This window comes from Dendrobates tinctorius, unplaced genomic scaffold (assembly GCF_039654945.1).
Source record: "Dendrobates tinctorius isolate UK_male_01 unplaced genomic scaffold, ASM3965494v1 ptg000232l, whole genome shotgun sequence".
Classification (NCBI taxonomy): domain Eukaryota; kingdom Metazoa; phylum Chordata; class Amphibia; order Anura; family Dendrobatidae; genus Dendrobates; species Dendrobates tinctorius.
The window spans coordinates 3,367,123-3,381,704 of record NW_027361899.1 but is presented as its reverse complement, the minus strand read 5'-3'; the positions used below and the strand labels follow the sequence as shown (position 1 = coordinate 3,381,704).

The 14,582-nt window shown below is 44.8% G+C and overlaps 1 protein-coding gene across 9 annotated transcripts in view; it reads left to right on the top strand.

Annotated features, from left to right (window-relative positions):
* Positions 1-14,582, top strand: part of MDGA1 (MAM domain containing glycosylphosphatidylinositol anchor 1) — a 441,180-nt gene that overhangs the window by 303,799 nt on the left and 122,799 nt on the right. For 8 of the 9 annotated variants that reach the window (XM_073556269.1, XM_073556267.1, XM_073556268.1 and 5 more), the window contains one exon: positions 8,154-8,483. The exons of the other annotated variant lie outside the window; for it this stretch is intronic. In XM_073556269.1, the coding sequence (XP_073412370.1) occupies positions 8,154-8,483 (330 nt within the window). The remainder of the gene's footprint in view (positions 1-8,153; positions 8,484-14,582) is intronic. 9 annotated transcript variants of the gene reach the window in all.

The following is a 14,582-nucleotide window of genomic DNA, read 5'->3' as shown; positions in this document are numbered from 1 at the left end:
GGAAGCATTCTCAGTGATGTCACCTCTGATCTCTGGTGATGGATTGGAGGCATTCTCAGTGATATCACCTTTGATGTCTAGTGTTGGATAGGAGGCCTTCTCAGTGATATCACCTCTGATGTCTAGTGATAGATAGGAGGCCTTCTCAGTGATGTCACCTCTGATGTCTAGTGATGGATAGGAGGCATTCTCAGTGATGTCACCACTGATCTATGGTGATGGATAGAAGGCATTCTCAGTGATGTCACCTCTGATGTCTAGTGATGGATATGAGGCATTCTCAGTGATGTCACCTCTGATCTCTGGTGATGGATAGGAGGCATTCTCTTTGATGTCACCTCTGATCTCTAGTGACGGATAGGAGGCATTCTCAGTGATGTCACCGCTGATCTCCATTGATGGATAGGAGGCATTCTCAGTGATGTCACCGCTGATATCTAGTGATGGATAGGAGGCATTCTCAGTGATGTCACCGCTGATCTCTGGTGATGGATAGAAGGCATTCTCAGTGATGTCACCTCTGATCTTTGGTGATGGATAGGAGACATTCTCTTTGATGTCACCTCTGATGTCTAGTGATGGATAGGAGGCATTCTCATTGATGTCACCTCTAATCTCTAGTGATGGATAGGAGGTATTCTCAGTGATGTCACCTCTGGTCTCTGGTGATGGATAGGAGACATTCTCAGTGATGTCACCTCTGATCTCTAGTGATGGATAGGAGGCATTCTCAGTGATGTCACCTCTGATCTCTGTTGATGGATAGGAAGCATTCTCAGTGATATCACCTCTGATGTCTAGTGATGGATAGGAGGCATTCTCAGTGATGTCACCACTGATCTCTAGTGATGGATAGGAGGCATTCTCAGTGATGTCACCGCTGATCTCTAGTGATGGATAGGAGGCATTCTCAGTGATGTCACCGCTGATCTGTGGTGATGGATAGAAGGCATTCTCAGTGATGTCACCTCTGATGTCTAGTGATGGATATGAGGCATTCTCAGTGATGTCTCCTCTGATCTCTAGTGATGGATAGGAGACATTCTCAGTGATGTCACCTCTGATCTCTAGTGATGGATAGGAGTCATTCTCAGTGATGTCACCTCTGATCTCTAGTGATGGATAGGAGGCATTCTCAGTTATGTCACCGCTGATCTCTAGTGATGGATAGGAGGCATTCTCAGTGATGTCACCTCTGATCTCTAGTGATGGATAGGAGGCATTCTCAGTGATGTCACCTCTGATCTCTAGTGATGGATAGGAGGCATTCTCAGTGATGTCACCTCTGATCTCTAGTGATGGATAGGAGGCATTCTCAGTGATATCACCTCTGATCTATAGTGATGGATAGGAGTCATTCTCAGTGATATCACCTCTGATCTCTAGTGATGGATAGGAGGCATTCTCAGTGATATCACCTCTGATCTCTAAAGAAGGATAGGAGGCATTCTCAGTGATGTCACCGCTGATCTCTAGTGATGGATAGGAGGCATTCTCAGTTATGTCACCGCTGATCTCTAGTGATGGATAGGAGACATTCTCAGTGATGTCACCTCTGATCTCTAGTGATGGATAGGAGGCATTCTCAGTGATGTCACCTCTGATCTCTAGTGATGGATAGGAGGCATTCTCAGTGATGTCACCTCTGATCTCTAGTGATGGATAGGAGGCATTCTCAGTGATATCACCTCTGATCTCTAGTGATGGATAGGAGTCATTCTCAGTGATATCACCTCTGATCTCTAGTGATGGATAGGAGGCATTCTCAGTGATATCACCTCTGATCTCTAAAGAAGGATAGGAGGCATTCTCAGTGATGTCACCGCTGATCTCTAGTGATGGATAGTAGGCATTCTCAGTGATGTCACCTCTGATCTCTGGTGATGGATAGGAGGCATTCTCAGTAATGTCACCTCTGATCTCTAGTGATGGATAGTAGGCATTCTCAGTGATGTCACCTCTGATCTCTAGTGATGGATAGGAGGCATTCTCAGTGATGTCACCTCTGATCTCTAGTGATGGATAGGAGGCATTCTCAGTGATGTCACCTCTGATCTCTAGTGATGGATAGGAGGCATTCTCAGTAATGTCACCTCTGATCTCTAGTGATGGATAGTAGGCATTCTCAGTGATGTCACCTCTGATCTCTAGTGATGGATAGGAGGCATTCTCAGTGATGTCACCTCTGATCTCTAGTGATGGATAGGAGGCATTCTCAGTGATGTTACCTCTGATCTCTGGTGATGGATAGGAGGCATTCTCAGTGATGTCACCTCTGATCTCTAGTGATGGATAGGAGGCATTCTCAGTGATATCACCTCTGATCTCTAGTGATGGATAGGAGTCATTCTCAGTGATATCACCTCTGATCTCTAGTGATGGATAGGAGGCATTCTCAGTGATATCACCTCTGATCTCTAGTGATGGATAGGAGGCATTCTCAGTGATATCACCTCTGATCTCTAGTGATGGATAGGAGGCATTCTCAGTGATGTCACCGCTGATCTCTAGTGATGGATAGGAGGCATTCTCAGTGATATCACCTCTGATCTCTAGTGATGGATAGGAGGCATTCTCAGTGATATCACCTCTGATCTCTAGTGATGGATAGGAGTCATTCTCAGTGATATCACCTCTGATCTCTAGTGATGGATAGGAGGCATTCTCAGTGATATCACCTCTGATCTCTAGTGATGGATAGGAGTCATTCTCAGTGATATCACCTCTGATCTCTAGTGATGGATAGGAGGCATTCTCAGTGATATCACCTCTTATCTCTAGTGATGGATAGGAGGCATTCTCAGTGATATCACCTCTGATCTCTAGTGATGGATAGGAGGCATTCTCAGTGATATCACCGCTGATCTCTAGTGATGGATAGGAGTCATTCTCAGTGATATCACCTCTGATCTCTAGTGATGGATAGGAGGCATTCTCAGTGATATCACCTCTGATCTCTAGTGATGGATAGGAGGCATTCTCAGTGATATCACCTCTGATCTCTAGTGATGGATAGGAGGCATTCTCAGTGATGTCACCGCTGATCTCTAGTGATGGATAGGAGGCATTCTCAGTGATATCACCTCTGATCTCTAGTGATGGATAGGAGGCATTCTCAGTGATGTCACCTCTGATCTCTAGTGATGGATAGGAGGCATTCTCAGTGATATCACCTCTGATCTCTAGTGATGGATAGGAGGCATTCTCAGTGATATCACCTCTGATCTCTAGTGATGGATAGGAGGCATTCTCAGTGATGTCACCTCTGATCTCTAGTGATGGATAGGAGTCATTCTCAGTGATATCACCTCTGATCTCTAGTGATGGATAGGAGGCATTCTCAGTGATGTCACCACTGATCTCTGGTGATGGATAGGAGGCATTCTCAGTGATGTCACCGCTGATCTCTAGTGATGGATAGTAGGCATTCTCAGTGATGTCACCTCTGATCTCTAGTGATGGATAGGAGGCATTCTCAGTGATGTCACCTCTGATCTCTAGTGATGGATAGGAGGCATTCTCAGTGATGTCACCACTGATCTCTGGTGATGGATAGGAGGCATTCTCAGTGATGTCGCCGCTGATCTCTAGGTGTCGAGGAGGTCAGTGCCCTCTATGTAATAGCGGAGGAGCTGGATTATTAGCGGTACAATCTCTTCTTGTCACCTTGGTCACTCGTCCCCCCATATGTGATATTCAGTATTTTTTGTGACCGTTTCCTTATTCCATATAAGTTTTGCACTTTAGAAATGTAGATTGTGTTTTTATTTCTCCATTCTTCAGATCTCTGGTTGCTGACAGTGAATGGTTTCAGTGTATTCTTTGAGCTCTGGCGTAGCTCTTATCTCTCCTCTCCAGGACCCGCTTACTGCTCCCTAGTAGCCTATTTCATGCCTTGAAGATGAGACTGATTAATCTGCGCTGATACATTGTACCGATCCTCAGCTCCTGAGTGCAGGTTGTGCCTCCTATATACGGATCTATTCACTGACGACCAGCGATATCTCATCATTTTATTATATTATTATTTGTCTCTGCCATGCCATGATGTCAGTGCAGTCAGGATGCCCAAAGCAGGATCACATGGGGGAATCACTTTTCATATGCCCCCATCTTTTTTTCTGCCCCCTCGGTAATGCCGTTTTCCCATTTGTCCCTGGTTAATGCCCTTTTCCCTTTTGCCCCTGGTTAATGCCCATTTCCCATTTGCCCTTGGTTAATGCCCATTTCCCATTTGCCCCTGGTTATTGCCCTTTTGCCATTTGCCCCTGGTTAATGCCCTTTTCCCATTTGCCCCTGGTAATGCCCTTTTCCCATTTGCCCCTGGTTAATGCCCATTTCCTATTTGCCTCTGGTTAATGCCCTTTTCCCATTTGCTGCTGGTTAATGCCCATTTCCCATTTGCCCTTGGTTAATGCCCATTTCCCATTTGCCCCTGATTAATTCCCATTTCCCATTTCATAGAAAATACTTCATAGAATCGTAGAGTTGGAAGGGACCTCCTGGGCCATCTGGTCCAACCCCCTGCTCAAAGCAGGATTCGCTATATCATCCCAGTCAGATGTCTGTCCAGCCTCTGTTTGAAGACTTCCATTGAAGGAGAACTCACCACTTCTCGTGGCAGCTTTTTCCACTCATTGATCACTCTAACTGTAAAAAAGTTTTTTCTAATATCTAATCTGTGTCTCCTCCCATTCAGTTTCATCCCATTGCTTCTAGTCTTTCCTTGTGCAAATGAGAATAAAGTTGATCCTTCTACAATGTGACAGCCCTTTAGATATTTGTAGACAGCTATTAAGTCTCCTCTCAGTCTTCTCTTTTGCAAACTAAACATTCCCAAATCCTGCAACCTTTCCTCATAAGACAGGGTTTGCAGACCGGTCACCATTCTGGTCGCTCTTTTCTGAACTTGCTCCAGTTTGTTGATGTCTTTTTTAAAATGTGGCGCCCAAAACTGGACACAATATTCCAGATGAGGTCTCACCAAAGAGGAGTAGAGGGAAATAATGACTTCACGTGATCTAGACTGTATGCTTCTGTTAATACATCCTAGAATTGCATTTGCCTTTTTTGCTGCTGCATCACACTGTTGACTCATATTCAGTCTGTGATCTATTAGTATACCCAAGTCTTTTTCACATGTGCTGTCACTTAGCCCTATTCCTCCCATTCTGTATATGCTTTTTTCATTTTTATTGCCCAGATGTAGTACTTTGCATTTCTCCCTGTTAAAAACCATTCTGTTAGTTGCTGCCCACTTCTCCAGTTTATTTAAATCTTTTTGAATCCTCTCTCTCTTCTCTAGTATTTGCTATCCCTCCTAGCTTTGTGTCATCAGCAAATTTAATCAGTTTACCCTCAATTCCTTCATCTATATCATTGATAAAGATGTTGAACAATACAGGGCCCAGGACAGAGCCCTGTGGTACCCCACTTGAGACATTCTTCCAACTGGATGTGCAGCCATTTACGACCACTCTTTGGGTCCGATCACTAAGCCAGTTATGAATCCACCTAACAGTTGCCTTGTCCATTCCATACTTAGTCATTTTTTCAATAAGGATTGTATGAGAGACTTTGTCAAATGCTTTGCTGAAGTCAAGATATACTATATCTACAGCATTTCCTTGATCCACCCAATCAGTGATACCGTCATAGAAGGAAATTAAGTTAGTCTGACATGACTTATTAGTTACAAACCCATGCTGACTCTGTTTAATCACTTCATTCTAATCCAGGTATTGACATACATGTTGTTTAATAATTTGTTCAAAGATCTTTCCTGGTATAGAAGTCAGACTCACCGGCCTATAGTTGCCTGGGTCCACCTTCTTCCCCTTTTTGAAGATAGGAACAACATTTGCTCTTCTCCAGTCTTCTGGCACTTCTCCTGTTCTCCAAGAATTTTCAAAGATTATGGAGAGGGGTTCAAAAATTTCTTCTGCTATCTCCTTCAGTACTCTGGGGTGTAATTCATCTGAACCTGGAGACTTGAATTCATTTAGGCTAGCTAAGTGTTTCCTCACTATCTTTCTGTCTATAGATATCCTGGATTCTTCTATTCCCTTAATAGGACAGTGAATAACAGTTGATGTTACATTTCCTTTCTGAGAGAAAACAGATGCAAAATAGGAATTTAAAAGTTCAGCCTTCTCAACATCCTGTTTTACCATTTCATTATTTTCATCCTGTAAAAATCCTATAGCATCTTTGACTTTTCTTTTACTTTTGACATATCCCCAAAATCCTTTATTATTGCTTTTGACATCTCTTGCAAGCCTCAATTCATTTTCAGCTTTAGATAATCTGATTTGTGCCCTGCAGGTTCTGCAGACAGCATTATATTCTTCTTTAGATATGCCTCCCTCTTTCCATTTTATAAACATTTTTTTCTTCCTTTTTAGCATGTGCTTAAGTTCTGTGTTCATCCATCCTGGTTTCCTTAAATGCTTCCTATTCTTCCCTCTTTTCGGAATTGTTAAAAATTGTGCTTTGAGAATTTCATTTTTCAAGATTTCCCATCCTTCCTGGACATTTTTGTCTTTAAGGATATCCAGCCATTGGATCCCTCCAATTCTCTTTCTGAATCCCTTAAAATCTGCCTTTCTGAAATCTAACCTTGACGTCTGAGTCTTCACAGGTCTTCCGCCTCTAGTTATCCAAAATTCTAAAATAGCATGGTCGCTACCTCCTAGGGTCCCAGCCACTTTTACCTCCTCAACCATTTCCTCCCTGTTTATAAGGATTAGATCCAAGGTAGCAGTTCCCCTTGTTTTCTCCCCTACCTTTTGGAAGATAAAGTTGTCAGCAAGAGAGGATAAGAATTTCCTTGACCTGTTAGTTTTGCCTGAGAGAGATTCCCAACAAATGTCTGGATAGTTGAAATCTCCCATGACAGCTGTGTCATATTTTTTGGAGAACTTGGCCATTTGATGCATAAAGAGTTCATCCATATCTTCAGCTTGCACAGGCGGCCTGTAGTAAATGCCTACAATGGTGTCCTTTCCATTGTTCTGTCCTTGTATTCTTACCCAAACAGTTTCCACAGAACTCCCAGTCTCTGAAGCTTCAATCTCTGTTCAGATATACGCGTTTCTAACATACAATGCGACACCTCCTCCTCGTTTATCAAGTCTGTTTCTTGCAAATAAGTTGTATCCTTCTAGTCTTGTATTCCAATCATGTGTATTGTCCCACCAAGTCTCAGTGATTCCAATGACATCATATTTCTTTTCCTGTGTTAGTAGTTCCAATTCTCCTTGTTTGTTGCCCATGCTTTGTGCATTAGTATAGAAACATTTTAGTTTGTGATTGGTTTCTCTTTCTCCAATATTTTTATTAATTAGATTCTTTTGTCTTTGTTCTTCTTTTCCACTTCTAATAGCAGAGTTCTCAATAGCATTTGTCAGGTGTATGGCTTTTTCTGGTCTTTTGCTTCCCTTCCCATGTTGTTCTAGTTTAAAGCTCTCCTTACAAGTGTAGCAAGGCGACTTCCAAATACATGCTTTCCAGTCTTCGTAAGGTGCACCCCATCTCTAGCAAGTAGTCCATCGTATAAGTAGTTCACTCCGTGATCCAGAAATCCAAATCATTGCTGACGGCACCATCGACGTAGCCAGTTGTTCACCTGCAGAATCTTATTCCACCTCCTTGTTCCATGGCCATCCACTGGGAGGATGGAAGAGAAGACCACCTGCGCTCCCAGTTCTTTCACTTTCTTGCCTAAGTCTTCAAAGTCTCTGCAGATGGTTTCCAGGTCATTTCTTGCGGTGTCATTTGTCCCCACATGTAGTAGCAGGAATGGGTAGTCATCTGTAGGTCTGAAGAGTCCTGATATCCTGTCAGACACATCTTTAATTTTTGCCCCTTGTTAATGCCCATTTCCCATTTGCCCCTGATTAATGCCCATTTCCCATTTGCCCTTGGTTAATGCCCATTTACCATTTGCCCCTGGTTAATGCCCATTTCCTATTTGCCTCTGGTTAATGCCCTTTTCCCTTTTGCCCCTGGTTAATGCCCTTTTCCCATTTGCCCCTGGTTAATGCCCTTTTCCCATTTGCTGCTTTTTAATGCCCTTTTCCCTTTTGCCCCTGGTTAATGCCCTTTTCCCATTTGCCCCTGGTTAATGCCCCCATGTCTTTTCTGCTCTGTAGCAATGAGGAACATCACTTACCAGATCACTCCGGACCTCATCAAGGAGAGTGAGAGCATCCAGCTGGGCCAGGAACTGAAGGTCTCCTGCCACGTGGACGCGGTGCCCCAAGACAAGGTCCAGTACACCTGGTACAAGAACCAGAAGCCGATCAAGACGTCAGACCGAATCCTGATCACCAGGAACGACCCAGAGCTTCCTCCAGTCACCAGCAGCTTGGAAATAACGGAACTCCGCTTCAGCGACTACGGCACCTACATGTGCGAAGCCGCGTTACCCAACCTGCCCATCACCCTGAACAGCAGCGACATCAACATCTCTGCGGAGACAGGTGAGACATGCGGCGGTGCAGAGCTGCTGTTCTGCTCCAGTCACTTCCAGAGCTGCAATCAAAAGCTGCTTAGAGTCTGTGTGCATTATGGTGCTGACCCTCAGTCAGGAACAGAGACCACCCCTGCCTGAATGCAGACACTGAACAAGCAGCGTTAGGAATACATTAAAGGGAGATCAGGTTTGTGTTAATGGAGTCGTCCACTCCTTGTACAGCCGCTTCTCAATCGCTATATTCCCCCGTGTAAAGTAATAGCACCGAGTCATCAGCTGCAGTGTCCGTGCTCCTCCAGGATCGTCCTCCATCTGAACCCTGCAGCCAATCAGTGGCCACTCTCACTGCCTCCGGGTTACAGTTTCATGAGAAGAAAGTGAGCGTGAATTGGCCGGTGATTGTCTGCAGTGCTCAGATGGAGAACGCCACATAAACCCTGGAGGACCTGTCACCAGCGTTGTAGGAACGGCGCCGGCGCGGGACGTGAGTGCAGGCTGCTGTTATGTTATATGGGTGAATCTAGGAATTGAGGAGCGGCTGGGCGAGGGGCGGACGACCCCGGAAATGTGTGATCACCATCAATGGTTCCAATGTGTGTGATCCACATTCTTTATTACAAATGTAGCAAACGTCTCACCGTCCCCTGGGGCCGATCCAGACTTTCTCTTCGGTTGTTTCAGCTCCATGTCCATCTTATCGGAGTTCCCGTATATATTGGAACCGCGTCTTCTTAGAATCCAGCTGGTTTATTTCACTCCTCATAAACCGCACCACAGAAAACTGAAATCCAGCCCTTGTCCGGCACAAAATGACACATAAAGTTAGAAGTCCATACAATAGTGAGGGATCGCCTGCTGGAGATTAGGATCCTGGAGATCTGCACACCTCCACAAACACAATCCTGGAGATCTGCACACCTCCACACACAATCCTGGAGATCTGCACACCTCCACACACAATCCTGGAGATCTGCACACCTCCACACACAGACAAGAGTGAGACAAACCGGTCCCATGTTACACTGTGTATCACACCCAGGGGTGGAGTATGTGGCTGCCTTCCCCCCCAACTCTTCAGCTGCTCACAATAAGACCTGGCCCTGTCATGGTCAATTCATAGCTCTTAGTGCTGTGTGTGCTAGAGCATTACTCCAGGATTACATCACAGAGGACATCGACCTCCATGATACATATCTCCCTTCAGCTACGTGTCCATCAGCCACCTCACTATATACACCTGGTTCTTCTTTGCATTCTGTTCCCATCACTTCGGACGCTTCGGCCTCATGGTGGAGCCGCCTAACAGCTGATCTTATGTTGTGTGCACCTCCCCATTGATTTTATGTATTTTTATAATATTTGATATTTGTGTCTCCCCTTAATAAAATTGTATATTCATATCTATAGTTGAGCGGTTACACACAGTGTGTGTGATACATGGAGATACACCCCGTATGTGACGCATGGAGATACACCCTGTATGTGGTGCATGGAGATACACCCCGTGTGTGATACATGAAGATACACCCCGTGTGTGACACATGGAGATACACCCCGTGTGTGACACATGGAGATACACCGTGTGTATGATACATGGAGATACACCCTGTTTGTGATACATGGAGATGTGTCTGACAGGATATCAGGACTCTTCAGACCTACAGATGACTACCCATTCTTGCTAATACATGTGGGGACAAATGACACCGCAAGAAACGACCTGGAAACCATCTGCAGAGACTTTGAAGACTTAGGCAAGAAAATGAAAGAACTGGGAGCACAGGAGGTCTTCTCTTCCATCCTCCCAGTGGATGGCCATGGAACAAGGAGGTGGAATAAGATTCTGCAGGGGAACAACTGGCTACGTCGATGGTGCCGTCAGCAACGATTTGGATTTCTGGATCACGGAGTGAATTACCTGTATGATGGACTACTTGCTAGAGATGGGGTGCACCTTACGAAGACTGGAAAACATGTATTTGGAAGTCGCCTTGCTACACTCATCAGGAGAGCTTTAAACTAGAACAATGTGGGAAGGGAAGCAAAAGACCAGAAAAAGCCATACACCTGACAAATGCTATTGAGAACTCTGCTATTAGAAGTGGAAAGGAAGGACAAAGACAAAAGAATCTAAATAATAAAAATATTGGAGAAAGAGAAACCAATCACAAACTAAAATGTTTCTATACATTAGTATAGCACAAAGCATGGGCAACAAACAAGGAGAACTGGAACTACTAACACAGGAAAAGAAATATGATGTCATTGGAATCACTGAGACTTGGTGGGACAATACACATGATTGGAATACAAGGCTAGAAGGATACAACTTATTTGCAAGAAGCAGACTTGATAAACGAGGAGGAGGTGTCGCATTGTATGTTAGAAACGCGTATATCTGCACAGCGATCCAAGCTTCAGAGACTGGGAGTTCTGTGGAAACTGTTTGGGTAAGAATACAAGGACAGAACAATGGAAAGGACACCATTGTAGGCATTTACTACAGGCCGCCTGTGCAAGCTGAAGATATGGATGAACTCTTTATGCATCAAATGGCCAAGTTCTCCAAAAAATATGACATAGTTGTCATGGGAGATTTCAACTATCCAGACATTTGTTGGGAATCTCTATCAGGCAAAACTAACAGGTCAAGGAAATTCTTATCCTCTCTTGCTGACAACTTTATCTTCCAAAAGGTAGGGGAGAAAACAAGGGGAACTGCTACCTTGAATCTAATGGTTGAGGAGGTAAAAGCGTCTGGGACCCTAGGAGGTAGCGACCATGCTATTTTAGAATTTTGGATAACTAGAGGAGGAAGACCTGTGAAGACTCAGACGTCAAGGTTAGATTTCAGAAAGGCAGATTTTAAGGGATTCTGAAAGAGAATTGGAGGGTTCCAATGGCTGGATATCCTTAAGGATAAAAATGTCCAGGAAGTATGGGAAATCTTGAAAAATGAAATTCTCAAAGCACAATTGTTAACAGTTCCGAAAAGAGGGAAAAATAGGAAGCATTTAAGGAAACCAGGTGTTACCTACACGCTAGGCAAGGTGTAAGTCCCGGAGTGGACCCTCTGGACCGCGGCACCGAGGGGCCCCGGACGAGCAACCAGGTGGAACCGACCCCTATACAGGGATCGTTAGGAGCAGGTCCGGGGTTTCGAATGCCACGGCAGCCGGAACCAAGAGGGGCGTCTCGGAGCGTGCTGAGGAGCTAGGCCCGGGTAGGCGAACTGGAGTAGGACTGCAGGAATGAACCACGGGCCACGGGACTGAGACTGAGGCACGGACAACAGGATGGCGACTGGAGCACAGACAACAGGATGGAGGCTGGAGCACGGACCACAGAACGAAGGCTGGAGCACGGACCACAGAAAGAAGGCTGGAGCACGGACCACAGAAAGAAGGCTGGAGCACGGACCACAGAAGGAAGGCGGGAGCACGGACAACAGGAGGAGGGCTGGAGCACGGACAACAGGAACGGAGGCTGGAGCACGGACAACAGGAGGGCTGCAGGGAGCACAAGGCAGAGAGGTTAACGCAAGGGGACCCAGGGTGTTAATAGAACATTAACGATCAGGCGCCTCCAATAAGGGAGGGCGGCCTGATATAGGCAGGGGCCCGCCCCCATTGGCCCGGCGGTGCTAGCCGGTCAGGGCACCGCCGGAGTAATGAGTCAGCCAGGGAGAGCCGGCCGCAGCCTAGGACGCATGCGCAGGAGTCGCAGTGACGTCACAGGCCGCGGACCGGCCAGGCAAGGACGCCGCCGCTGGGAAGAGGAACGCTGCAGTGCCGGCAGGTCAGTATGGAGGCATGCGGCAGAGTGCGCGGTGGGGGCCGGAGCAGGGCGCGCGGCGGTGGTGGCCGTAACACCAGGATGGATGAACACAGAACTTAAGCACATGCTAAAAAGGAAGAAAGAAATGTTTATAAAATGGAAAGAGGGAGGCATATCTAAAGAAGAATATAATGCTGTCTGCAGAACCTGCAGGGCACAAATCAGATTATCTAAAGCTGACAATGAATTGAGGCTTGCAAGAGACGTCAAAAGCAGTAATAAAGGATTTTGGGGATATGTCAAAAGTAAAAGAAAACTCAAAGATGCTATAGGATTTTTACAGGATGAAAATGATGAAATGGTAGGACAGGATGTTAAGAAGGTCGAACTTTTAAATTCCTACTTTGCATCTGTTTTCTCTCAGAACGGAAATGTAACATCAACTGTTCTTCACTGTCCTATTAAGGGAATAGAAGAATCCAGGATATCTATAAACAGAAATATAGTGAGGAAACACTTAGCTAACCTAAATGAATTCAAGTCTCCAGGTCCAGATGAATTACTCCCCAGAGTACTGAAGGCGATAGCAGAAGAAATTTTTGAACCGCTCTCCATAATCTTTGAAAATTCGTGGAGAACAGGAGAAGTCCCAGAAGACTGGAGAAGAGCAAATGTTGTTCCTATCTTCAAAAAGAGGAAGAAGGTGGACCCAGGCAACTATAGGCCGGTGAGTCTGACTTCTATACCAGGAAAGAGCTTTGAACAAATTATTAAACAACTTGTATGTAAGTACCTGGTTAAGAATGAAGTGATTAAACAGAGCCAGCATGGGTTTGTAACTAATAAGTCATGTCAGACTAACTTAATTTCCTTCTATGACAGAATCACTGACTGGGTGGATCAGGGAAATGCTGTAGATATAGTATATCTTGACTTCAGCAAAGCATTTGATAAAGTATCTCACACAATCCTTATTGAAAAAATGACTAGGTATGGAATGGACAAGACAACTGTTAGGTGGATTCATGACTGGCTTAGTGATCGGACCCAAAGAGTGGTCGTAAATGGCTGCACATCCAGTTGGAAGAATGTCTCAGGTGGGGTACCACAGGGCTCTGTCCTGAGCCCTGTATTGTTCAACATCTTTATCAACGATTTAGATGAAGGAATTGAGATTAAACTGATTAAATTTGCTGATGACACAAAGCTAGGAGGGATAGCTAATACTAGAGAAGAGAGAGAGGATTCAAAAAGATATAAATAAACAGGAGCAGTGGGCAGCAACTAACAGAATGGTTTTTAACAGGGAAAAATTCAAAGTACTACATCTGGGCAATAAAAATGAAAAAGCATATACAGAATGGGAGGAATAGGGCTAAGCAACAGCACATGTGAAAAATACTTGGGTATACTAATAGATCACAGACTGAATATGAGTCAACAGTGTGATGCAGCAGCAAAAAAGGCAAATGCAATTCTAGGATATATTAACAGAAGCATACAGTCTAGATCACTTGAAGTCATTATTGCCCTCTACTCCTCTTTGGTCAGACCTCATCTGGAATACTGTGTCCAGTTTTGGGCACCACATTTTAAAAAAGACATCAACAAACTGGAGCAAGTTCAGAAAAGAGCGACCAGAATGGTGACCGGTCTGCAAACCCTGTTTTATGAGGAAAGGTTGCAGGATTTGGGAATGTTTAGCTTGCAGAAGAGAAGACTGAGAGGAGACTTAATAGCTGTCTACAAATATCTCAAGGGCTGTCACATTGTAGAAGGATCATCTGTTATGAATGGGTCACCGAGGAGAAAAAAGCTAAACAAGCTAAGTCACAGAAAATCAGAGAGGTTGGTAACTTTACAGATTGCAGATCCCTGATCCTACCACACAACTAGCAGCAGCCGTGGAGCGTACCTACGATGTTCCTAGATGCTTCGTCACAGCCGGAGGACTAAATAAGCCTGAAGCATGAAAAGGGGAAAACTAACTGCCCCAGAGCAGACCCCAAAGGAATAGATAGCCCCCACACATGTATTGACGGTGAAACAAGATGAAGGCACAAACACAGGCAGGAAAATAGGCTGAGCAAACGATGGGGCCCAAACTAACTAGAAAGGGAAGGAAAGACACTGTCTGCAACCTGCAAAAAACCCTACAAAAATAATGTCCAACACTTCTGATAGAAAAATTAACCCTGAAGTCAGTATACTTCTCCCACTATATCAGCACTCTGAAATATTCTGAGAGAGAACAAAAACTAGTAAGGGACAAAAAGCAAATTGGCAAAATACTGATAAATAAGAGTAGAAATTCAGCACAGCCCCCATC